At 44.2% G+C, this 26,381-nt stretch overlaps 1 protein-coding gene across 1 annotated transcript in view; it reads left to right on the top strand.

Moving 5' to 3' along the window:
* The first annotated feature begins 789 nt into the window (after positions 1 to 789).
* Positions 790 to 26,381, top strand: part of GAN (gigaxonin) — a 50,020-nt gene continuing 24,428 nt past the window's right edge. The window contains exon 1 of the mRNA XM_079119231.1: positions 790 to 1,193. Within this exon, the coding sequence (XP_078975357.1) occupies positions 805 to 1,193 (389 nt within the window). The 5' untranslated portion in view covers positions 790 to 804. The remainder of the gene's footprint in view (positions 1,194 to 26,381) is intronic.

The raw sequence follows: 26,381 nt of genomic DNA, 5'->3' as shown, positions 1-26,381 counted from the left end.
ATCATCACTGGGTTAAGAGCCGGGTCCCATCCTACCTCCCACCTCTTCCGTGTTTCCCACCTTTCCTTAAAAGAACTAACGTCCAAGTGGTTAGTTACTCAACCAGAACATTTATCTGGACTTCCTCTCCCACACAATTCTATTCTTTCAAAGCAAGCCACTACTGTCCATTTCCACCCTTTCATCCCGGCCACCATTCCCGGGTCAAGCCCTGCAGTTTCTAAGCACCTACCTGCTTTTGGCACCCCCACCGCCAGCCCACTCTTTGCTGCGAGCTAGCCTAGCGATCTTTATTTTATAAAAACCCTTCGGTAGTTCCTAACACCTACTGGAGCAAGATCAACTTCCTTACCACAGCCAAGCAGGCCCTTCAAAATTTAAGGATTCCCGCGTATTTCTCCAGCTTCATCTGCTCCATCTCCTCCCGGGCCCGCAACCACACTGGTCTTTTCAGGCTCTGCTTCCCCTGAGCCGTGTCCTCGGGGGACCTCTTCCCGCGTTCTCCAGGAGCGCCACACCTGCCGCGCCCTTGCTCACTCGCGTTCTCTCGCTCGAGTCCACGTCTTCATTTTGCAGGTGGAGAAGCCGGGGACGGGCACCTTGCCCACGGCCACACTGCTAGTACACTGGGCCCGCAGGAGCCCGCAGGAGCCCGGCCTTCCGGCGCACGGTCCCGCGCCGCAGCGCTCTTGGGCTCCAGGGCAGCGCGCGCCGGCCACCGGCCGGGGAGAGGCCAGGAGGCTTCCGATTGGCCGCCTCCGGCGACGGGAGCGAGAGGGCAGGGCGCGAGGGCGTCGCGGAGAAATGACGCAACGCCGCGGCTCCTTAAAGGCGCCGGCCCCGCGCCTCGCGGATGGCGCAGGCGCGTTCCGGAGGCTCCAGCCACAGCTCGCAGCGCCGAAAGCCGGGCCGGGCGGGCGCGCGCGCGCAGTGTGCGGACAGGGCGCGCGCCGGACGCGGGCGGCTCGAGGGGTCGGGCCGGGCGGCCTCGGGAGCCCGACCGGCCGCTGGGCAGCGGGTGCCGCGATGGCCGAGGGCAGCGCGGTGTCCGACCCTCAGCACGCCGCACGCCTGCTGCGGGCGCTCAGCTCGTTCCGAGAGGAGTCCCGCTTCTGCGACGCGCACCTGGTCCTCGACGGGGAGGAGATCCCGGTGCAGAAGAACATCCTGGCGGCGGCCAGCCCGTACATCAGGTGAGGAGGGGTCGCGGCCGGCCGGCGGGCGGGCCGGGCCGGGCGGGGCTGGCGTGTCCGAGCCCCCGGGCCCCCTCCCCGGCCCCGGGGGCCGCGGGGCCGCCCTCAGCGCGGCGTCCCTCCGGGAGACGCCCGGCCGGGCCCCCTGGCCGCGGCGCCCGGACAGCTGCGGCCGTGCCGCCCCGGGGCCGGGCCCGCGCCCTCGGAGCTGCCCCCGCCCGGCCGCGGCCCCTCGGCGCCCCCCGGACCCCCGTCCCGCGGCGGCCGCTCAGCGCGGAGGAGCCCCGGAGGTGCCCCGGGCGGGCCCGGGACCCGCGCCCGCGAGCAGGGCGGGGCCCGCCGGGAAGAGCCGCCCTGCGCCCGGCCCGGCCCGGCCCGGCCCGCGATCCCGGCAGAAGTTTGCCGGCCGCTCGCCTCGGATCGACGCGCAGTGGGCTGGGCCGGGCGCCGCCGGCGGACGGGGAGCGCCCCTCCCCGCGGAGGAGCCAAACAAACACCTCCTCGCCGGGCGTGGGCGGAAGGACAGCCCTGGTGGGTAGCCACCGACCCCAGGCCGCGGCGCTCCCGTCTAACGTGACTTTCCCCCTCGGGAGAACTCCGTTGGAGAGAAGGGTTGTGTGTTACCCAGGAAGAAAGCTGTTGACCGATTTTCCAAGACCTATTGTAATGCTCAGGATCGATTGCAAACCGAGGACCTTGATACTCTAGCGATTAATAGTGCATTTTAAAACTTCAGTAAAACAAAGCTTAACCTGATTTACCAGCTCAACTAACCAGCTTAATTAAAAGGTTAAGACAGTGCTTATACAAGCATATCAGATCGTGCAGGAGGCTGCGATCTTTTCTCTTAGCAACTTTGCTGCAAACTGGATTGCTCTTTTAGTAGAAGATGGGTGGGGGGGAAATGCTAAAAGCTGGAGAAAGTGCCCAGTAAGCTGGTTAAATATAGACTAATGGTAGAGAATGTCTCTAGAATTGACAGGTCAGAAAAAGCAAGATGATGTGTGCTGTATTCTTAGTGCTTTGTCCCAGCAGAACTCAGCCCACAAACTACATTTTCACCTTTGCATTAGAAGATGTTTGTGCTAAGTCAGAAGCAGTTCAAGTGTCCTTGAAACTTCTGGCTTCGGGCTTTCTCCTATAATTATATTTGCACTTTAGTATTTATATTTCTTGCCGGGATATAGTCTTTGTGAATATGGAGTTTAGACCACCAATGTGACACAGTTCATAGCTGGCAATTCAGACATTAGTCATTGACAAATAGAATCAGCAGACCAGGGCCTTCCCTGTATCCACAGTAGTTGTCATTGTTTGGGGAAATACTCAGGAAAATTTTGATTGGTTATTGTTGTAGTTCTTTGAATGGCATCTAGTTGACTTAAAAGAGGTTGCAAATCCTGGAATACATGCTATCTCCATTCATTTTTCTCTATAGCACTTACCATTGTAATATACCCTATATTTTACTCATTTACTTTGTGGATCTTTCTCAACCATAGTATAAGCCCAGTGAGGCCAGATTTTTCTTTGGTTCATTACTGGGTCTCTCACACCCAGAAAGAGCAGTGCCTACAGGCTTGGTAAATGTGTTGAAGCCTGCCTGCCTTTCTGTCACAGCACACTGGGCATAAAGGCTTGGCTCCATTGCATTTCCTTGTTAACCAAGCACACTCAAGAGTTTGAGGGCCTACTTCTTGTTTCCAGTTTTTACTCACATTAGCTCTGAGTTGATAGATGACTTAGTCTTCTCTTTGATTCAGTAATCTGACAAGTGAGGGATAAAATGTGTCTTTCATTCAGTCTTTGAGCCACTGTGAAGAAATGTATAATAGTATTTTGAACACTTAACAGGTCTGCACACAGGCCTACCAAGATAGTGATACCTGCCAGTTAGGAAAGACCTCCTGTGGTCGGATTCTGTCACTTTCTAAAGTAGGAGAATGGGGACTCATTGAGCATTTTTGACTTGTTTTATGAGGTTACTAGTACTTAATGACTGAACTAGCAGTAGACTCCAAGTTCATAATGGCTGTTCTTCAACTCATAACTGTCAACTTAGAACATTCCTTGTATTTAACTGTTCATTGTGTAAACCTACCACTTGATAGCTTACAGTATGTTATAATTTAAATGACTTTCAAGCACTTTCACATTTAATTTTCATTTTCAACCCTTTTGTGAAACTGGTAGTGTAGGTATTTTTAACATCTTACCAATAAACATGAATCAGTCAATATTTTTCTTCAATAACAGATGAATTACTTTATTTGGCTATTGAAGTGATAGAATGTTTTGTAGTTCTTTATCAGTTTCAAGGCTACTTCAAAATAATTTGAATAATCTTTATTCTTACCTAGAAACTGCTTAGTTATTTTAATGCCAGTGATATTTGTCTTTTGGATCCCATCTGTTTTGTATGGATGATACATCAGAGAATTACATTGAAACAAAATGAATTTGTATGTTTTAGAACTTGTTGGTTTTTATTGTTTCCTTTGAAGCTTAAACATTTAGATCTGTGATATCATTAATTGAATATTTTAAAGTCTGGTAATCTCTGAAGTTTCATGAATCTGAGTTTTGTTTAATGTCTTTAGTGAACCTCATAGTAGTTCACAAGAGGTCTGAAGTTGTTCAGTTTAGAAGTCATGTATCTATTGCTTCCTCTATGCTCAACAGAGGGAGCAAATGCAACTCTGTCACACTAACAAAGTAACTTGTCTTCCTTTGACTTGTTGGGAAAACTAAATGTAGGCATAACTGAGGCCCCTTAAGAATGGCAAGACTAAAAGAAAGAAAGTCAGACTCCACATACACAGCAGTCCTCAACCCTGAGTCCTCCATGGGACTCATAGGAAATTTCCCTTTGGAAATTGGAATACTGCTGTCTCTGGGACCCCTCTGGCCCAGGCCTGATTCCATTGACCCCCCCCCCCCATGTGGAATTCAGACCCCTTCCTCTGAGCCTGGTTCCTGGGGCGTATTGCATGAGGAAAGATCTGAGAGATAAATCACTCTGTACTTCTGCAGTGACATTATAATGGCTCTGTACAGGTTCCTGGTCTCTGTTCACTTTTGAGATGTTAGGTTTTTCTAGAGACCTCTGGTAGTATTTTTTTTTTAATTTTCATTTGTTCTTTTTAGTTATACATGACAGTAGAGTATATTTTGACACATTATACATACGTGGAGTATAACTTACTCTAATTAGGATCCCGTTCTTGTGGTTGTACATTTTGTGGAGTTCACTGGTCATGTATTCATATATGAACATAGAAAAGTTATGTCCAATTCATTCTACTGTCTTTCGGCAATATTTCATTGAACTTTCAGTCCTTGAGAGTAAAGGAAATAAAGATTCCCAAGATTTTCAGATCCTTTGATGAGTTAGCTAACAACATAAATGGCTTTTTTTCCCTTCTTATTTTTTGAGAGAAAATGGGGCTAGTGAGGGTGGAATGAGGCTAGCCTCACATCCAGTGTAGGTCTTCTTGGACAACTTTTCCAGGACTGAGTTTTCTTGTCTCTGAAATGAGGTTCGTTGTGCTACATGAGGAGCAAATTCCCTTTAAGCCTAAATTTCCCACTGTTTTTGTTTTGCTCCGTATGTGTGTAGCTTAGGGAGGTGGGTCTCTCCTTTTTTAAGGCTTTATCATCTTGTGTTGCTGTTAAACATCTCCCTTCTGCTGCCAGGCAGAACTTGCTTGAGTGTTCTGCTGTGTGCATCTCACCTCACGGCTGTCTTGTACCAAACATTTATTTATTGCTTAGGTTCCAAGACCTGATTATTGATGATCCTATTTTGCCATTTAAATCTAGAATTTGATTCATAGATGATGTTGACAAAACCACATAAGGATGCTAATGTGGTCTCTGTTGGAGGTCCAGGTTTTACAGTAACTTGGGAATTATCGTCATCCTTTTTATGGATCTGAAATTTGTCCTGAGGTTTAATGTCACAGGGCGTTAGTATTGTCTACTGTGTGCAGAGATCGCTTAGTCTCAGGTCCCTTTTCTTGATGAATTTATCTGAGTGACCCAACAGCCCCCTCTCAGATTCTCTGCTTCCTTGCTGCATACACTCTTCAGGCACCTGTATCCACAGAGGTTCCTTAGTGGACAGGAGTGTCTGCAGGGCAGCAAAGTGACTACAGAGGAATGCTCAGTTAATGATATTTTGCTTTCTTTATGATATTTTCGTTAATCTTCTTTTCCTTCTTCCACTTATGCTTTCGGTTTGCACTTGTTCTTATCTAGAGCAACTCCCTGAATGATTGGCATAGGATGTTGAGTAGCAGTTGTAACTTGTTAAAGTTTCTTGGTGCTCGGGGATCCAGTTCGAAGCTACAGGGTCTGAGTCTCTTGTCAAATCCTGAGTATTCTTAAAATCAAATTGGTTTTCCCCTTTTCTTGTCCAACTCTGTGATGATGGGAAACGAGTTGAGCCTTATCTTTTAATGAATCTAGGCCTTATTTGTTTTTATCCACCTACTATAAGGATTTCCTAACAGCTGCTCAAAAGATTAAATGTCCTGAAGGTCTTATAGTCTCACCCACCTTCCCCCTGGTATTTGCAGTCTTGTCTGTTAAAGCCCTGTTCATATGTAGTTTTTCAAATGTAATATTTAACTGTGTTCAGTTCATATGATCAGAGAAGTGGTTTTGTCTGGGCCTTTGGGGAGACCACACACTTGTAAGTGGGCGCTCTAAGTCTGGAACAGAGGATTTGTTTCAGCGTAAAGATGCCTGTGTTTATACCAGGCTCTGGCTGCAAGTGTGCTGATGCTAAAGGTATTTAGAAGGTTTCAAATGATGAAACAAATCAATAAAATCCTTGTTACACTAGGACTCTTAACATAAAGGGAAGTGTTGAATATTCAAATGTGTTGTAGAATGGTCTTGAGGATTGCTATTTTGAGTAATAGTGATAAAACTTATCTTTAGTTAATCTGTTGGTCTAATTGATAATCTTCATCTTTTACCTAGATCTTTGGCTTTTGCTATTTCTTGCAGTTTGTATTTTCCCTATAAGTCCCCTTCATCATTCTTAAGGTAATTTTTATTTTCCAGTTTAGAGATTCAAGTAAAATGCTTTTCCACATAGAAACTCTGGTTCCTTAGGATTTAGATTTAGATGATATAGAGTAAGCATCCAGGTTACAAAATCACCTTATCTATTGTTTAAAGTGTTAATAGTTCTCATGATATCAAAGTGGTACCTAAAATTCAATTTGTAATGCATAAAGAAAACATAATTAGGACAAATAGGGAGTGGCTGGGGTATGAGTCCTGTGCAGCAAGTCTTTTAGAGAGCTGCATCATCTTTTGGAAGGACACAGGCTATCATTTCGTATACTAAAGCTGTAATATAAATGAATAATTTGTAAGTTAGAATTCTGGGTTAAGGGTGGAGATGTGGGGGTGTAAGGTGTGACAGTGATTGGCTCGGTTGCAACCTTGAATTTGAGTGCTTCCCATGGTTTCTCTGCCTCCCAAACCATAATGAGTCCAAAGAAGAAAGGAAATCAGAGGCAAAGGTGACAACTCTAGCTCTATGGAGGGGAGGAGTCATGTGTCCATCTTAATGCTTCCTATACCTGGCCAGAGTTCTTGACCTTGAAAGAATAGAGAGTTAAAACATACTGCCAGAGAGTGAGTTGGTCGTAGAACAGTGGTCTGAGGTTTACTGCTTCCATTTCTGTGTGGGAATAAATGACAGATGCCTTAATGTGTCACACAATTATTATGGGAATAATAAGAAATATAAATGTACAGGTTAAGGACCCCTAATACAAAAATCCAGAATGCTGAAACTTCTTGTACCGTATGATGCCAGAAGTGGAAAATTCCATACCAGACCTCGTGTGATGGATCACACTCAAAATGCAGACACGTAAAACATGTTGTATAAAATTATTTTCAGGCTATTTGTGTAAGGTTTATATGAAACTTAAATGGATTTTGTGTTTAGACTTGAGTCCCATCTCTAAGATATCTCATGTATATAAAAATACTCCAAAAATTTAATAAATAAATATTTAAAAAGCTGAAACCCAAACACTTAGAGTCCCATGCATTCCAGAAAAGAGGTACTTGGCCTGCATATCATATACTATGGTAATGAAGAAATTTGCCTTTTCCCTCTCTTCAGAGATGCTAGGAAAATGTAATGCTTGGGGGAAATAAGATCTTGACAAAATATTTTGTTAGATAAAACAAATATAACCTTCAAGCAATAAGGCTTTGCAAAGCAGTATACATCATAAATGGAAAAATGGAGAGAATGATTTTTTTAAACGCTTAAATGATGGGATACAGGCAGGTAAGTAGTTTTGTTTTGTTTGTATGTTTGTTTTTTTCCTTTTTGGAGTTAGCATACTAATGAATATAAAAACTTGAATGTATTTTTCGCCCATAGTTATTTTGTGGCTCTCTCTACTGCAAAATATTTGTTTCTTTTTAAAAACAATTTTAATGACTCTTTGAGGGCAGCCCCATCAGGTCGCTTCTTGCCCTACAGCAGTTCTGTCTTTTCTTCTCCTTTGAATAAATCCTGCTCTTACACACATGCATGCACACATGCTTACAAGTAGGCACACAAAACTGTAATTTTTATGGTAACTGAATAGATACAATTTGATGCCTGGTTTTATAGTCATAGTAGCATTCATCAGTAACCAGTTGCCTATGCCTGTGAATAACTGCAATTTGTTTAATATTACTGAACTCAAGGATTTGCAGTCTTCTGTCCCTTAAATTGTTTATGTTGACCAGCCCCTGAATTAGAGGAAACTGTATTGAAACCTCCTATTTAGGATATGAGGTTGGTATGAGTTTCTTCTAGCACATAGGGAAAGTTTACTAGAAATGAAGTCAGGAGTTTAAGGCTGGTGGGATTTTGAAGAGCACTGAGAATCCTTAGAGTACTGCTGCCGGGCGAGGTGGCGCTCACCTGTGATCCTGGCAGCTGAGGCAGGAGGATCATAAGTTCAAAGCCAGCCTCAGCAAAAGTGAGGCACTAAGCAACTCAGTGAGACTCTGTCTCTAAATAAAATACAAAATGGGGATGTGGCTCTGTGGCCGAGTGCCCCTGAGTTCAATCCCCTGCCCCCCAAAACAAAGAGAGAAAAGAAAGAGAGAGCATGCTAACTGCTTTTTTTTTTCATTGTTTTAATAATGTACCATTTATTTCATGGCATATACCTGTTTTTATACAATAATTCCAAGTATGCTACAATTTTAATAAAGAGCAAATAAATCTCAACCCAATTTTAAAATAAATACATTTATTAAGTTCATTTATTAATTCATTTAACAATATCATATGCTATCTTTGACAGTGAACTTCATTTTGGTTCAGAGCGCATTTGTGTTTTGGTATTGAAATAAGAAAGACACATTACACGCTAATTGCTTTTGCCCTTCTCTGTCCCACCTTCTTCTTTGGGGACAGAGTTGGAGGCCAGCAGGATCCACCATCTGATTGTCTCACCTTCCACTTGCTTAGTATTGAATGAGCGCAGACCCGCTCAGACTTCCAGCCTGTCCTTCGTAGAGCAGGAGTGAGACTTTATACTTGCTGTTTTCGATTAGAGGCTTCTCTTTGAGCAGTGGTACATTGGTCTGCTCTCTTGCTTAGACTCTTTAACAGCTACTTTCTTCTGTAAGCAAAGCTACGAGCTTTGTCCTCTGCATAAAAATTACAGGCCCTGTTGTTAGCATGGAGAAGTAAAATGCTCATTCTCGTCGCCTCCTGCAGTGGCGTCAGGAGAAAAGTAGTTGGTAGGCTTCCTTCAGTTTTCTTTTGTATTGATAGGAAAGGAGCTTATGAAAATATTCACCCCTGTCACCGCTGTTGGGACATTCTTAAGAAATATTATAACTGCCACACACACACACACGTCATCTCAGAAGGATCACAATTTCAGGTCCAGCCTTGGCAACTGAGACCCTGTCTCAAAATAAAAAGGGCCAAGGATGTAGGTTGGTGGTAGAGTGCCCCTGAGTTCAATCCCCAGTGATGAGAGGGGCAGGGAGGAAGAAAGGAAGGCAGGAAGATAGATAGATAGATCATCACTGCCTTAACCCAGTAATAGATTACAGTTCAAAAGTTAGCATTGTCCAAAGTTACTGAAACGTACTGTGTGTTATTTCATCACAGATACATTTCACAGTGAAGGGACCTCATATGTAATTAGTGTTGATTGTTCAGGGGTTTGTACAGGTTAATTACGTTCATTTACCACATACACAGGAGATAACTCAGGAACCTCAGCAAGTGCTCAATGGTGGATGACTAGCAGGGTGACTGCCCACCTGGCACCTGCATTTCAGTGTTGTACACATTAACCTGCCCCTCAAGCTCATTTCCTTGTGCACCACTTACCAGTTGAGTGAATCACAGTGTCAGAACTAAGGATGCAGAAACCTAACTCAGCATATTCATTTTTCTACCTCTGTGGAGCTAGTAAAGGAAATAGACATAAAACTAAAGATTTTTAAATTATTTTTGATGTCCACATAATGTTGCTGTACTGCATATCCTAGTGTAATAGGATAGTATCAGAATTTCAAGAATGGGGAAAAAGTAGGTTTGCTTTATTTCTTGGGTAGACGCTTCTGAAGTCTGCTGTAAAAGTTGATTGCACTGGCTCCCTGACCAGTCACTACCATGTGAGCAGCCCTGATGAACCACATTTACAGATGCCACATCTTAAGTAGAGACCATCCATTCTCAGCTGAGGTCTCAGACGTGCTCATTCACTCACTAAACTTTTCTTGAATGTTTATATGTGGCAGTGCCATGAACTAGACAGACAGGGTTCTTGAAGCCAAGGAGTCTGGCTGGGGAGGCCGCAATAAAGAAGTCTAATTACAGAGAGATGGGCGCACTCTAAAGGAAGCACGCAGGGCGGGAGGGGCTGCCAGTGGACTGACTGGGTGCTCAGAGCCTGCTCTGAGCAAGTACCTTAAAACAGATCTGACAGAGGAGGCAGCTTCTGCAGGAGCAGAGCAGAGGAGCTGGGACACCTGTGAATCCAGTAAGAGGGAGCAGCAGGCAGGATATCTTCAGAGTGGATCAGAGTGGCGCTCAGGGCCTGTGGTCCCTGAGGCAGGCTGACACTTAGACGACTTCCAAAGGAGCTCAAATGTTCCCTGTAACATTTCCCTGAGTGGCTGAATGTGCATGGGGAGCTGGTGAGAAGAGGAAGGAACAAAAAGATAATTGTATGATGTAGTTTAGTCTGGGATAGATGAAGTTTTATTTTGAGAGTTATGGGCGGGTGTCAATGTGTTTTAAGGGGATATATATATATTTTTTTTGTACAATTTTTAACACTCATTTAAGCTGTGGCATTGGAAATGGATTATAAAAGTCAAGAGTAGAAATGGGCATCTGCAAAGCTACTGCAGTTGTTCAGACAGGAAATAGGGAGCTGGGGACTAGTGTTGGTTAGTGGAGTTGGAGCAAAGTGGGTGGGACTTGTTGACAAAGAAAAGGAAAGATCAAGGATAGCTCCCAGGCTCATTGGCGACTTCCTCCTTACCACCAGTAAACAACGCTCATCATCACTAACTGTGGGCATCAAATTAGGGGCAGTTTAGAAAGATTTTCTGAAGTACAGAATCTTCTCTTAAATTTTACAGATTAGTTGTGAACTATAGTTTTTGAAAGTATAAAACAAAAGCTGTTTTAATTGTGTAGGTATTCCAGAAGTGCGCCAGGAGTTTTGCGGGGTAAGACTACTTGGGTCCTCGTGTGAGGGAAGCCTTGGATTACTGGGAGTGGGTGGATAGGAAACTGAAGAGGAAGAAGGAGTTTGTTCTGGTATAACAGAGGTAAATATGCAGAAGCAGAAGGTATGTGCCCTGGGCAGTGAGGAGACAGGTGTGGCTGGACCAGAAGCTTCATATAAGAATGATGGGGAGCGTGGACGTTCATATGGGAGAACAGTATTCCAGAGTGCTGGGTTTAGATTTTTGTCAATCACTAGTTGATAGTCATTAAATAATGGTACTAGTAATAAGAAGGAGCTCTCTTGAAGAAGGTGGTTTAGTTTTGTCTACTGATAGTACTGGGAGGGGGTGAGGCTGGAGTTGCTAGAATGATTCAGGTTAGTGCATCATGGTGATGTCCTCAGTACCAGAGTCTAGCCAGTATCAGGGATTAGAGAAGAAGTCAACTTATTGCTCATTGGACGCAGGAACTAAGGATGAAGAAAAAACAGAGATGCAGGCGTTGAGCTGGGCTGCTTAAGGAAGAGGGAAGATTGCAGTCTAATGGGTTGTTGAACCTGCAGTAACTAATGTGTGAACACTGTAATTGTGCTCTTTGGCACTTGACAGCTGGACAGAGTGCTTCACCGTCTACACGTGTGTGTTCCTTGATTGCACATGTGTCTTGTCTATGCTGTCCTTGATATCCTACTACTTTCTGGCAGCTAAGTTCATGTTCATTATTAGTGTGGATCTGGACTGTTCCCCACATGCTCACATGTTGAAGGCTTCTTGCCAATGCAGCAGTGTTCAGAGGTAGGGTTTGGGGAAATGATTAGATCATGAGTGTTCTCACCTCATCGATGGATTCACCCATTGAAGAATTTATAGCTGAATTGGACCATTGGGATTAGGTGGAAACTATAGGAGGTGGAACCCAGTTGGAAGGAGCAGGTCCTTAGGAACATGCCCTGTAGGACTATATCTTGTCCCTTCCTCTGTCTCTCTGTGCTTCCTGGCTGGCATAAAGTGAGCAGCTTTGTTCACCCATGCCTTTCCACCTCGCCACAGGCCTAGAAACAGTGGAGCCTGCTGATAATGGGCTTAAAAAACCTCTGGAATTGTAAGCCACAATTAATTTTCCCTTTTATCCAGGCACGGTGGCACACACCTGTAATCCCAGTGGCTCAGGAGGCTAAAGCAGGAGGATTGTGAGTTCAAAGCCAGCCTCAGCAAAAGCAAGGCGCTAAGCAACTCAGTGAGACCCTGTCTCTAAATAAGATACAAAATAGAACTGAGGATGTGGCTCAGTGGTCAAGTGCCCCTGAGTTCAATCCCTGGTACCCCACCAAAATTTTTCCCAGGTTGGGAATGTTAAACTGGTTTTCTCAGGTGTTCTATCACAGCAATGAAAAACTAATGCATTCGTCCTTCAGGATGAGATTCAAATATCCCTCTCCATAACATTTTCCCAATTCTGTCAAGTAGTCCCTCCCTCCTACCGATTCCTTTATGTGTGGTGTGTTCCTTCAGCATGGTGTCCATCGATCCATTATCTAGTGGGAGAAATGAAAGAGATGAGTGGGCTGGATGCTTCAAAGCCCAACATCTTGAAGTTCCAGGCCAGGGCCACTAAAACCCTAAATGGAACTTCGATGCTTAAGAGTGGTGTCGACTGCAGACTGTAAGTACTGACAATGATCAGAATGGTGTGCACACCACTTCCAAATAAGATTAAACTTTTTGCCCTAATAGTTTGCCAAATGACTGAATATATACGGGAGGTCCCGTCAGAGGGACAAAGTCATCATCTATAAGAGAGCCCTGATTTTGTACTCTTTTAGATGGCACAGCTCCAGCAAAATTGATTTCTGATGCCAAGAAACCTGGGAGAAGAAGAGACCAAATTCTCAAAAAGCTCCAGTGAGCGCTTTTGTTCCAGCATTACTAAAGAAGTGGTTGGGAAGCATTCATTCCCCTGACAACATGTTGGAAGGCATTTGCAGCTTCAAGTTGTTTGGAGAAGTTTATAGCAGGGGATTATAAATTAAGCAGGTGCCAGAGCAAAAAAGTTGTTTTTGAGATTGAGCAGAAAGTGCTGAATGGAAGCTGATCCCAAGCTGCCCCTATTTACTGGAGGGAGCCAGGCGGAGGATGGCGGAGGCTGTAGTTCTTGTGTCCTCTACTCCCTCCTCTCCTTTCCAAAAGCGAGAAACAGTTTAACATTCACTTAGTGCTTTGGTTTGAACTACTTGGAAAGGATGAACACAAAGACTGGAATGAATTCACTTTCCTTTGGATTTATTCAGAAGGTCCACTTTATTTGAAAAGTTGTAAGCCCTCCCTCTCCTACTGGGAAAGAAAAATTGGAAAGTGCATAGAGCTATGAACCTGTTGCTGAGATATGGTGTTTCTGCAGTGCTTAGTGCCACTTGTATGCTCAGCAGAAAAGAACCAGATAAGCCAACTTGCTGAGCGAGGGAAAATGCACAGGAGTGGCCCCAAGAGCAAAGGGGCTTCCTCTTGAGTTGACCTCTGCACAGGTCTCACAGTCCCATGGGGCCTTCTTAAATAGCATCCGAAAAATAATTCCTTAGTAGAAAATCTGGAACTGTTTGACAGGTTGTGGCATGAGTGTCTGTCTTTTATGTGTATTTTCAAAAGGTCAGGGTGTGACCAGAACAAGGAATCAGGCTTGTTTCATTCTAGAAGAATTTTTTTGCTTAAGTTGCTGTATCATGATTCTGTCTCTGAATTCATCTTAATATTTTAACATGTGTCATCAAACCTTGTCTCTTGAAGTAAATTGTATTGACTTCTTTACTTTTGAAATTACAAAAGCTAGATACAATTTTTAAAAATCTATTTTATATATAAAAATATGGATATCATATGAGAATTGAATTATTTATGGCACTCTAAAATTAATTTCTGATTCTGAACAGCATATTAAATGCATTATAGTTGTAACCTATGTGTACACATTTTTTGTGGTTCAGCTTTTCACCTGAAGTCATTTCATCCCTCTTTTTTATTTCTCTACATTAATGCCCATAAGCATTATTATTAATAGCTATTTGTTATTACATCATATTGCTGTTCCATGTAATTTGCTTCATCATTCTCCTGTTTGATGTTTTAATTTCTAGTTCTTTTTCCTTCTGAATAGTGACACTATAAACAAATAAAGAAAAAAATTTAGTTCCTTTTTATTTGTATTTTGTGAGTACAGGCTTGAGGGCTGTATTCCAGGTCAGAAGGTAAAACAGATTGTTATTCCTGTTACATGGAACCAGATCACTGTCCAGGAAGACCATATCATCATATAAATTTAAGTTAAATTAAACATCAGTAAATGAAGACATGCAGTTATAGGTATATGAATATATATGGTCATAATTTAACTTATAACCATTAATAATAAAAATGTATTTCTTAAATCTTAAAAAATGTTATAAACAGGGCTGGGATTGCAGCTCAGTGGTAGAGCGCTTGCCTAGCACGTGTGAGGCACTGGGTTCAGTCTTCAACACATTAAAAAATAAATAAGTAAATAAAGGTATTTTTAAAATTCAGAATATTTTTAAATATCTGTTACCTTTATTACTTTTAGAAATGATTTCTCAAAATTGTTATTTTGCATATCTGTTGGGCTGGATTTTGAAATGATGTGCATTTGCTGTCCAAAGCAGGGCTGGCAGATTTTCTCTGTAAAGGGTCAGAAATATTTTAGACTTTGCAGGTGACATATGAACTCTGTCACATACTCTTCTTGTTCTAGCAACTGTTTTTAAAGCTAAAAACCATTTTTAGCTTAAAAGCATATAATAACAGCAAGCTATAATTTGTTATTCTTTACCTGCAGTAATGGAGTTTTAAAATTTTGGACATATAAACTTTTAATCTGAATGCCACTTTTAATACTTTTAATGCTGTTTAAATGTAATGATTATTTACACAAAATTCTTTTATAGAGCAAAGATTGGCAATCAGGACTTAATGCCCCGTTGTCTTTCTTCTCCTGTTGTTTCGTTAGCTTCCCTTTTCCCCTGGCTCGACTTCCCCAGCATGAAAGAGTACTTCCTTCTTTTCCAGAGCCCACCATAGAGGAAAGGTGCAAATGTTGAATAGGTGCATCTGTGGAAAGCAAAGAGACTGCATTCTCTTCTAGCAGGCGCTCGGTTTCCTTGACTTTGCCACCAGAATTCTTGAAAGAATCATCCTGCTCACCCTTTTGCATAGTCTCTTCTCTTGTCTCTCTTCACTCTGGAGTTAGGCTCGTGACTCGTTACTGCGTTAAAGCTGTTATTGTAAAAATTGTAAATATAATTGCCAAATCAAGTGAAAACTTTCAAGTGTTTATACCTGACCTGTCTACTGTATTTATCACTGTTGATCATTTTCTTGACACTTAGTCTCTCCAAGCTTCTGTGGCATATTTTGTCCCATTTCCCCTGTAGTCTGCTTTCTGACTCTCTTCTCTGTCTGTCCCTATACCTGATTAGTCACTGGATCTGACCTCACCTCTCCCTCTCTCCATGGCAATCTCATCTACCCCAAACGTGCTGGCTCCCTGGTCCTCACTAGTGCATGGACACCTTAAGCCCAGGTGGGCCCACCTCTTCACCCCCCAGGTAGGTTATCCTTCATTCCTGTGCTGGTTACTAGCTACCGGACTCCCCTGGGGAAGCTTGGGAGTCATCAGAGATGCCACCTCCCCCATCTTCCTGAGCATCAAACTGATGCCAAGACCTATCGTTTCTGCCTCTCAAATCTCTGGAGTCTGTCTCCTCCTTACTGTTGAACTGCCCTGCTCAGTTCCAGCTTTCACTAGCTCTGTGTGACAGAGGCTCCTACTGGCCTGTCTGCCTCCAGGCACAGTACCCAGCAGTTTCCTACCCTGCTGCTGCCAAAAGAAGGCTTCCAGAATGTAATCAGATAATGCTTTAAACTCTAATGTCTTTGGAGACCTGGATGGTTCAGAGCCAAGGCAGGAAAAATACACCATGAGCCTGAAGCATCTTGTGCCTGAAAGTAAGGAGGGGCACAAAAGAAGACAGAGACTTTTGAAAGGACCCAAGAGCCAGCCTGAAAGAACTCCAAGGAAAGCTGCAGCAATCTGAGCAAAAGAGATAAATAACAGTGATACTGGAGTATAGCCATAGAATAAAGTAAACATCCTTGTGTCTGTGGATGAATAAATGAGTGGATGTATGAATAAATTAATAACTGGAAGAGAGGAAACAGACCTTTCTCACACAAGAATCTCAGTGAATATTTGTAGAAGGAACCAGAATAGGAAACCATCATTGAAGCTAGGCTGTGCTACATGGGAGACTGAGGCAGGATGCATGCTGGTTTGACTGTCTGCACAGAGTGAGAGCCTATTTTAAAAAACGGGGTGGTGGGGACAGGAAGACAAGATCATCATCGAAAACAGCACGGTGACAATCATTGCAGGCAGATCCACCAGTGGATACTAAGATAGTGGGTGAGTTCAAGATGAAAGTGATATTTATATGTCCTCAAAATGGTCTCCTCTGATATATTTATTAATAAGAAAGGGAGAAATAGTATCACGGAGAAACATAATAAAACCATCTAAACCAAGAGACCAGGTTATGTCACCAGCAGTGAGGCATGTTCAGGGCACAGCATTATTTCTGTGACCTTCCTGTACAAATGACTATCCTCAGTGACCATGAGAATCTTGCCAAACCCAAGTGAAGGGACGTTGTAAGAATAACCCCTCAGTGCTCAGCGGACTGTTGAGGTCATGAAAGACAGGGAGGGCTGAAGAGCTTTCACAGATCAGAGACAGCAAGCAAACAAAGTTCAGGACCCTAGTTTATATCCTGAACAGAGCAAAGACATGGGGCGGGGGGACGTGCTATTTGAATAAATTCTGTAATTTAACTGAAAATAGTGCTCCAGTATTCTTTTCTTCGTTTTGATAATTGCTGGATGAAGGGACTAGAGCGACTGCAGTTGTTGTTTTAAGTCTAAAATTACTTCAGAGCAGTTGAAAAGAAAACCACACCATCAGGGTCAGTTCCGTTTCTCAAGGTGAAGGCCAGACTCCTTTGCAAGGCACACAAGTCCCTGGGGAGCTGTCCTCTGCCCCATCCTCTGCCTGCCTACAGTCGCCCGCTCTCCTGCATCCTCTATTCCTGAACACCCGGCTGTTTCCGTGCTGTCCACCTTCTTGACGTGCTTCCTCTCCCTCCTCAAATGCCTAGAAAACCCCTGCAGAGCCTGTTGTAGGTGCTCCCTCTGGGCGGTCTCCTGTGACCACTGTCCCCAGAGAGCTGGCTTTTGCCCCTCCTATCTTCATCATAGTGTCCGCTCCAGTGTTTGTGGGGACTTCCTTGTCACAACTCCTTGGCCTCACCAATCCCTGGAGGCTCCTTGGTGTTTCCTGATCTTTCATGACTTCGACACTTCTTATATTTTTTAAATTTTAAAAAAAGTATATTTGTGTTATTTTAGTGTATTATAGTTATACATAATAGTGGGGTTCATTTTGACCTATTCATAAATGCATGTAATAGGCCTCTCCATTTTGGTCCCCAGTACTACCCTGCCCTCTGCTTTTCCCCACCCCTGGCTCCTTCGTTTAATCTATTATTCTTTCTTCTACCACTTTGACACTTTTAATGAGTTGTTTTGTAGACCATCCCTCAATTTGAATCTGCTAATTTTTTACGGGGAGGTTGAGGTTGTGCATTGTCGACAAAAACGCACACCCATAAGTGCAAATGGGACCTCCTTGGTGCATCGGATCCGGGGGCCCATAATGTCCGTGGTGTCCTGACACTGGTGATCCTGCAGTCCACTGGCTAGCACACTGTTTCTTCTTTCTAACCAAAAGGGGATTTGTGGAGAGTGCCTTTGAGATCACTTGACCAGGTCATTACTCCTCAACTTTGTCTCACAAAGTTTTAATATCTGCTAGGATTTTGTAACTCAGTCTTTCCTCCAGTCCTTATTAGTTGCTCTCTAAAATTTTAGACTTAAACAGCTGAGAGGAAAAGAGTCCCATTTACTAAGATGTGGATACCTGAGGAGGAATAACCCTGAGTAGCTGAGGGATTTATGGAACATAATGCTAGAGGCGTCATTGAGTGGATTAACACCCAAACCCCTGATGTAATGATTTGAAGCACTTCATTTTGTTGGCAATAAGTTTGTGGTTAGAAGTGATCGTTTGTCAGTTCATGAAGGGTTGATCCAGTTGAGATCAGGTCTAAATTTGTTCCTGATATTGTGCCTGGTGCCTTGAAGGGGCTTGTTGTACAAAACAAAGCTGTGTGTCCACCCTCCCACACAGTTTGCATTGGTTAGTGACACTTTATCTTTTTCTCTGGGGGAATAGCTGTGCTTCTGCCTGGTGTCACTGTCACTTGCAGTTGTGCAGACCTGCTTCCCTGTGGTCTCTGCACGCTGCCAAACCTGCTTCCTGTCCCCAGACATGTGTACTCTGCACAAGTTTCCTTGAGCTGTCCTCCTGTAAAGTTACAATTCTCTTTCCATGTTCTTTTCAGAAAACATGTTCTGGGGCTGTGGCTGTGGCTGTGGCTTAGTGGTAGAGCACTTGCCTATCATGTGCGAGGCCCTGGGTTCGATTCTCAGCACCACAGAAAAATAAATAAACAAAATAAAGGCATTGTGTCCATCTACAACTAAAAATATTTTTTAAAAAAGAAAAAGAAAACATGTTCTTCCTTAAGATAGATTTCTTCTTCATTCAAATCACGTGGCTCTCAGACACACAATTGCTTTTTGTGTTTCTTCTATATGCCAAGGTAATTGACAGCCAACTCAGAGCAAAGCCAGATACACAATGCTAAATTTCATCTTCAGAATGGAGATGTGCTGTCAGGAGGAAAATGCCCAGCATTCTTGTGCCTCCTCCTGTGTTGCATAGTTAGGGGACAAGAGGCTGTTTCTGATCCTCTGGTCCAGGGGATCTGCTTCAGCTTTGCCTTGCTGTTGGTTGGCAGAATGCCACCTGGACACTAAACCTTTGGTTTCCTGAGACCTTTCCTAGGCCCTGTGTCTGTCCATTGCATTGTGAGTCTGGGTTTTCCCAGGCAGTGCTAGCGAGTGGGGAGCTGTAGAGCGCATGAGAGGGACTGCAGCTGGGCTTTCTCAGGACTGGAAGCCTTCCTCCTACATCCAACCTTGGAGTGAGGTTCCCACAGGGGCCTCAGCCTGAGGACAGATGCCTGCATTGTGGACCACTGGGCTGCTTGGAGGGTGTGGGTTCTAAATGCTTGCACTGCTAACTGGGCAGCACACCCTGGGCTGTGTGCAGGGAAAGCACAAGCTAGGAGGTGTGTTAAGAGCTCACTCCGCTGATCAGTGAGCTGTTTCTGACACGTGTAGTCATTTGATTTCAGGACCACATAAAACAGTCTCTGACATCACATCTCTGAATCCATTGTTTCCTCACCTGGCACTGTGTTCATTATCAAGCCAACAAATATATAAAATACCAGGCATTTTATTAGGTATAGAGATACAGCAGCAGCCTGTTTTTGTGATGTTGACATTAAACAAGTACAGTTATTAGAGGGTGTTGTTATGAATTCTGTGAAGCAGCATAAAGCAGCAGAGGGAAAAGGGATTGCTACCTTAGATGTTGGTGCCCAGCTGCTCTGAGGGCGCCATTGGAGCAACACTTAGGACATGAGCATGTGGGAGGGGTGGGGGTCATGCCAGGCAGGGAGCATGTCAGGATAAGCCACAAGCTTATCACACATACACAGCCGTGGACCTGACCTCCCTGGCCTGGGATGGGACCCAGGAATCTGCTTGTCTATAACGGCTCTCTAGAAGGTTCTGGGAAGTGGGATTGGGGAACTGCTCTTAAAATCCATTCAAGTGGTTCCAGGATCTACGTGAGGGAAAAAAATTTTGATGGTGAATAAAGACCATAACCTCTCCAGGTAAAGGAGATTATGCATGGAGGAAATCAGACCGTGAAGGCAAAGACAGCACTCTGAACCTCCACTGGCAGGCACCTCCTCCTCCACCCTCACACTTCCAGGGCACCAGGGAGGCTGAGGGCAGCGCCCCAACAGGCAGCGGTGCTTCCTGCCTTCAGTACTCACTTGGCCGCCTGCCACAGGAGGCGACCTGAGGACCTGCAGCTCGCCGTGCTGAGAGGGGAGCTTACCACGGGTCTCTGGACCCCACTCATGTCCACCACTTGCCGGGGGCTTCCTTGGGCTTTTCTTGACACCTCCAGTCACGTCTCAGTTGCCTACGAATGCTCTCCTCCTGTGTTGGGACTCCCAGGTGGCAGGACCGTGACAGACCAGTTCCTGTTCCCACCCTCAGATGTGCCACTGGAGGCCTGCCTGAGAAGACGCCATCTATTGATGGAAGCACAATTGTAGATTGAGTTAACTTGAATAGGGCCTAAAACATCCCTTAAAAATAGACTTTATTGTTATCATCATTTTTATTATTAGACTTTATTTTTTAGAGCAGTTTTGGGTTCCCAGCAGAATTGAGAGGAAGGCAGGCAGGGGGCGTGGCTTAGTGGTAGATAGCTGTTTGGCATGCATGAGGCCCTGGGTTAGATCCCTAGCACTATAAAAATAACAGTAATTGAGAGGAAGGCATCCCCTGTACCTGACCCCACACATGCATAGCCTCCCCCATTATGACCAACCCCCACCAGAGTGGCACATTTGTTACTGTTGAACCTGCACTGACACCAAGTTTACGTTAGGGTATCTTCGCACTGTTGTGCATTCTGTAGGTTTGGAGAGATGTGTAAAAACACGCATCCACCACTCCTGTATCACATCGAGAGGCTTCACTGCCCTGAAAATCCTCTACCCTAAAGATCCACCTTTGGTGGTTTTTGAAAGGTTGTGAAGTCAAAAAGAAGAGTGGGGGAATCATCTATAAAACCAGTTCCCCCAAGGAGCATGAATTACTAGTTTGGCATAAGAGGGCTGACCAGGCACTCTCCTCATATATCAGCCTGGTTGTGGTGGCTACACAATTCCAGGTGACATGAATCATTAAACCATGAGTAATGCCCATGAATCACCCCAGATTTCTCTGAGTCTTAACCTCTTGAACATCACATTCTCCTGTGTTCTGTGTAGTGTTCTTCCTTCTGTTGGAGATAGGCTTTTGCGTCAGAGAAGAGGTCACTTAGGCTTAGTCCCTCTTGCTGTCACGTCAAATCCCCTGCGTTGAGTCCAGAGTGGTTTGAAAGAGAAGAAACTGGGCCTGATTACCTGAATTGCCTTTGTCGCATTTAGACACATCTAATTTCCTCAGCAGTTTCAAAGCCCATAAGAAGAGATTCCATGTACCCATCAGATTCCTTTGTCTCTGCTACAATTATTTATAAGTTCTAGACCCCTTTCATGGATACAAAACTTTGGATAATACCAACTTCCTGGCTGTGAGTGTAGCTCAGTGGTAGAGCATGTACTTAGCACAAGAGAGGCCCTGATTTAATCCCCAGCACCAAAAACAAACACCAACTGTTCATTGTTGTTTTGTAGCCCAGGGGGTTGAACCCAGGACCACTCTACCACTGAGCTACATACATCCCTGGGCCTTTTTACTTATTTTTTAAAATTTTGAAACAGGCTGTGGCTCAGTTCCTGAGGCTGGCCTTGAACCTGTGATCCTCCTGCCTCAGCTTCCCAAATTGAGGATTATAGATGTGCACAACTGCATCCAGCCCAACTTTATTAGCTACTTACTAACAACTTTTTTCTTACCACACCTTTTATTTTTCAGTGTTGTTAAGAAAAAGCAAATTTGATGTTGTTTCCCTCTTTGCTCAACTTTAATAAAATAAAAATTTTAAGTGCTTGGTCAAAGAATAGGTGATTAGATGAAAAATAAACTTGAACTCTGATTGCAATTGTGATTCCTATGCCTGGTTGAGGTTGATTTGGCCAGACTTACCCCCAGAGGTCTTGGGAAACCACGTCTCAGGGACACCACATAGCTCTGCCTGACTGGTTTCCATGGTCCAGTTGGATGGAAGAGATCTCAGATCCCTCGACTGCTGCATTTTCTATGAATTTGTAAGTTGACATCACATAATAATAATAAGGAGGGATGGGGAAATCCTGGGGAGTGATATTGGCCAAAGTGTACTGTTACACTCTGTGTATTAATGAATATGTAACAGCAAATCCCACCATTATGTATGTGACTGTAATGCACCAATAAAAATGTGGAAAGATACAAAATAAATAAAATGAAAACCAAGGATATTGTGACTTTGGGCAAATTTTATATATGACTGTGTAGCTTCCTGGAGTGGGGATGGAGAGCAGAAAAGAACAGTTGATGTATAATTTATAAGCTAACTTTAGAAACAAGCAATCAGTTACTAACCCTGTAGCTTAGCTTTTGTTTTTCTTTCAGTATACTTCTTTGAATTCTCAGTTACATGTGACAGGGATAGGTGCAAGGTGAGAAAATTCTACATAAAAAAGGGAAAGCTAAGGGGAAACTGGACCAGAGATTGAAGGGGACAGCTAATTAGTGGGAATTCAAAAACTTGGGGTATATTGAAGGAAAGAAATGTCAAATACAATGAAACAGGAACCAAAGGCATACAGAGATTTAACCTGGGGAGTCGGAGGGGAAAAAAGCAGAGGTGTCTGGGACAAGTTCCTGGGCCTTGCAGTGCAGCGGCAGAAGCTCTTAAGCCAGGCTGGCGCACGGCAGGTTTGTGGGAGTCGCCTGAGATGGGCAGGTGCTAGAAGCCAGTCACTTTCACGGCCCATGTCAGACTGAAGCTCTCCAGCCCGAGCCTGCCAACAAGGCCTGTGAGCTATGTGTCGCCTGTGCATGAGAGCATCAGAGTTCAGCAACTCTGTGGGCAAGTGATTTGCCAGAGTAATTTGTTGAATCTAATGATAAAAACTATCAGGGCCTGTATTTTTTATGCCTTTTCTATTTCATTTTCATGGTAGTTAATTTTTTTATTATATTTTATACAATATCCATCTGGAATGGATTGGAAATACAAAAATATACCATGAATCAGTTGAGAAGCACCACTCTCTCGGCTGTCCAGAGAGTGGTCTGGAGACCAGAGGCTTCTATCCCCATCATGGAGAGCTTTCACAGATGCGGATGCTCAGGCCCCTCCACCAACCTTCTGAATCAGGGAACTTTGTTTGGCGGGGTCCCCAGTGAGTTAGAGTGTAGGAAACACTGGGCCTGGCCCTTTCAGCACTAGACAGATTAAATTATTAGGAAGTGCTGCCTCCATACAGGTTCCCGTTCAGCTTCACTGTATCTGAGGTCAGGGAAACTCTTCCATGTGACAACACCTTAGAGTTCAAAAAACTTATTTTACAAATAATTGTCGAGTGTCATCTGTTTTTTGTCAGCTGCTGGGCTGCACTACAGCCTCAAGGACCTTGGAGTTCAGTAAAGGAGGTGGCACAGAATACTGCACTGCCAGCCCTGGTGAGGCCACTGTGTAGAGTTGGATGCAGCCCGGGGGCGTCTCCAGCAGGGAGGTGGTTTGTACCTGCCAGGAGGATGGAGGAATCTAGGAACCGTGTCTCCTTATGGAGCATGGGACCTGGTCTTTCAGGGCAGGTGGAATTGGGTCTGCCCAGGTGGCACGGGGAGGCCAGGTGGAGCAGGATGGTAGGAGGGTTTGAGGCAGGCAGGTTTCAACTGCAGTTTTCTCACTTACCTTCAAATGTGGAGAGACTTCGTACAACTCATTTTCTCATGGGCTTTGGAAATCATCGCAGTCATGAAAACCTGAAAGTGTCAGTGCTCACATTTAGACTTGTCTTCCTTTGTCCCCTTTATCATCGTCTGTATTCTATAACCTATTCAGTGAAAACGGCACTCTTTAAATGGGTGCACCTCTCATTGTAAGAACATGACCATGTAGTCATCTTTTTTAAAAATCTGGTCACATGAGTCAAAAATAGAAAGGGAAACAGTGACAAGTATCCTGGTGGCTTAGTTCCCCTCATGCCGTTGTTGTCTGCATGGCACATGCAGGTACGACCACTTTCATTGAACTAGAGTACACTAAGCAAGAAAAATGCAAATTCTGTGTTGACGCTCCCCTACCAGAACACCTTTTAAATAGACTAATGCTGTATTAGTCTGGGCCTTGTCAGGAGAGAGAAACCACACAGTAATTTGAAGTTCAGTATAAGAATCATTATAGATCTTGGTCTCCTGGTTTGCTTATGGACAGGGTGTTGTGCTGCATACCCCCTAGTGATGCAGATTTCCCTCCCAAAATTCTTAGTGGAGGCCCTGGCAGGCTTTGAAAGGTTAGGGTCTCTCACTAAGATGCTGAAACTGGCCTGCTACCTGGGATTCTCCTGCCTCAACCTCCTGAGTCACTGAGATTAATGACACACCCTCTGTGCCAGCTGCTAATTAGTAGAACGAAGTCAGTCAGTTGCTGTGTTCCTCCTGATAGAAGTACGTACACTATCTGCAAAGTAATCTTGCCAAGAAATTAAATCTGGATATCCTAAAGACTATGGATTGAACGTGCCATGATTGCAGCCATCTTGAGTCGTGACTACTGTGATCTCAACCCCTGAGTGACCCTAGTTGGTTTCTTCTGCTTAGTTTTCCAGCACACTGTAAATAGACAGAACCATTAAAGTAGAACGTAGAGCTTTGTGATCAGACTCTGGCCCCAAGAATGTACCTGACTGATCAAAGCTTGAGATAAACCAGTTTTATTTGGACTTCAGTGAAGTCGCTTTTTTCCTGACCACTTCATAAGCCTCTGTCTTCTGATCCAAATCATGGGACTCTGGTTTTGCTGTTGCCCACAACCATGATTCTGTAAATACTACTCTACAATTTTGGGGGGGGGGGGGGAAAGAATCATCATAACAGGAAAGTGGCGTCATGGAGGGCTGGCTAGTAAGAAGTAAAGAAAACTCTACAAGCAGAGGAATAACAGAGAGGGCAGCTACCACTCTCAGGGCTGAACAGCCTAGACAAGACATACCCATGGCTCATGGAATGGCAGAAAAGCCACACTGGTAGAACTTGCTGGAATTCTGTCCTCTAGGGTAAGTGGGAAAGCTTCAGGGGGAGGCATCTGAAGGAGGTTCCGGGGTACTGCTGCATGCTGCCGGAGCCTGGAGCTGGGAAAGAAGCCCACATGGAGGGAGCCAGAACCAGGAAGCAAACCCTCTCCTCCTGTGGTGTTTCCCGGTCCCTCCTAAAAGATTAACCTGTACCAGTTGACAAAGGAAAATGATTTAAATGCCCAGACACATTTTCACCAAGGTAGCAGAAAGGGTGAGTTGAGAGCCAAAAAGCACAGCAACAAGTACAAATGGTGAGATCCTAAGTGACACTCACTAGGAAGACATGTCTGCTGTCAGCAAGATGATGCAGCGCGTGTAAAGCGAAGTGTTAGCGATTTGGGTGTTATTCTTACCACGTTCTGTTTTCTCTTTTCACTAAGAATTGACTGAATTTTTTTTTTTTTTTATCACTATTAGTAAAAGTGTCAGGTATATAGATAAATGTTAGTGTGCTGCAAGAAGTGCCTATTGAATAAAACCTGGAGTTCAGTAGAAGCTCTGACCCAGGAGTGTAGAGAAAGCAAAGTTGTCTAATATCATTTTTACACCTTCAGATACACCATGAATCACATCTTCCTAAAGACTGGCAAGTGCCTCCTACTCACACCAAAATGAGTGGCTCCCTTGCTGGTCCACACTGTTGTCCTGGGACCATCCTCTACTACCACCCTGCACTCCCTTCACTTTGCTTTGCTGGATCATGTCGTCTTAGTGTCCACAGACCTCCCACTTTCTTGACTTGGTTGAAGCACATTTTCCAACGAATTTGGAATTCCTGAGAAAGGTTGCATGGGAGGTAAATCATTTTGTGATCTTGTGTGTGTAAAGTGTCTTTGTTCTATTTTGATATTTGATTGATAGTTGGTCAGTTATGAAAGTCTACGTTGAGGTGTGAATGTGGCTCAGTGGTAGAGCGTTTGCCCAGCATGTGTGAGGCCCTGAGTTCAATCACCAGCACTGCAACACAACAACAAAAAATCAGGGTTGGAAATAATTTTTCTCCAGAATTTTGAGGTCATCTCACATTGTCTACTTCCATTTATAGGCACGAAGCCTTTCTGACTGCCCTTCCTCTCGGCGCAACTTGTTTTCTCTCTGAGAGGCGTAAGGACTTTCTCCTCTTCACTGTTCTGACGTAGACTGAGCAGACCTGGAGTGGCTCTGTTTCGTCCATGTCCTGAGCGCTTCCTTGGTACTCTTTTTGCTGTGGGATGTTTCTGTTTTTAGATGTCCAACCTTCTTGTACTGATAGATATTACAGTTTTCTTAACTTTTCTGTTTCTGCCTTTGTCTTTTTCTTTCTTTTCTAGGAGATTTCTCAACTTTTCACTTTGACTTTTTTTTTTTTTTTTTTTTTTTTTGCGGTGCTGGGGATCAA

The sequence above is a fragment of the Sciurus vulgaris genome (assembly GCF_902686455.1).
Source record: "Sciurus vulgaris genome assembly, chromosome: 17".
Classification (NCBI taxonomy): domain Eukaryota; kingdom Metazoa; phylum Chordata; class Mammalia; order Rodentia; family Sciuridae; genus Sciurus; species Sciurus vulgaris.
Note: the sequence above shows the minus strand (reverse complement) of the source record. Positions and strands in the feature narration are given on the sequence as shown.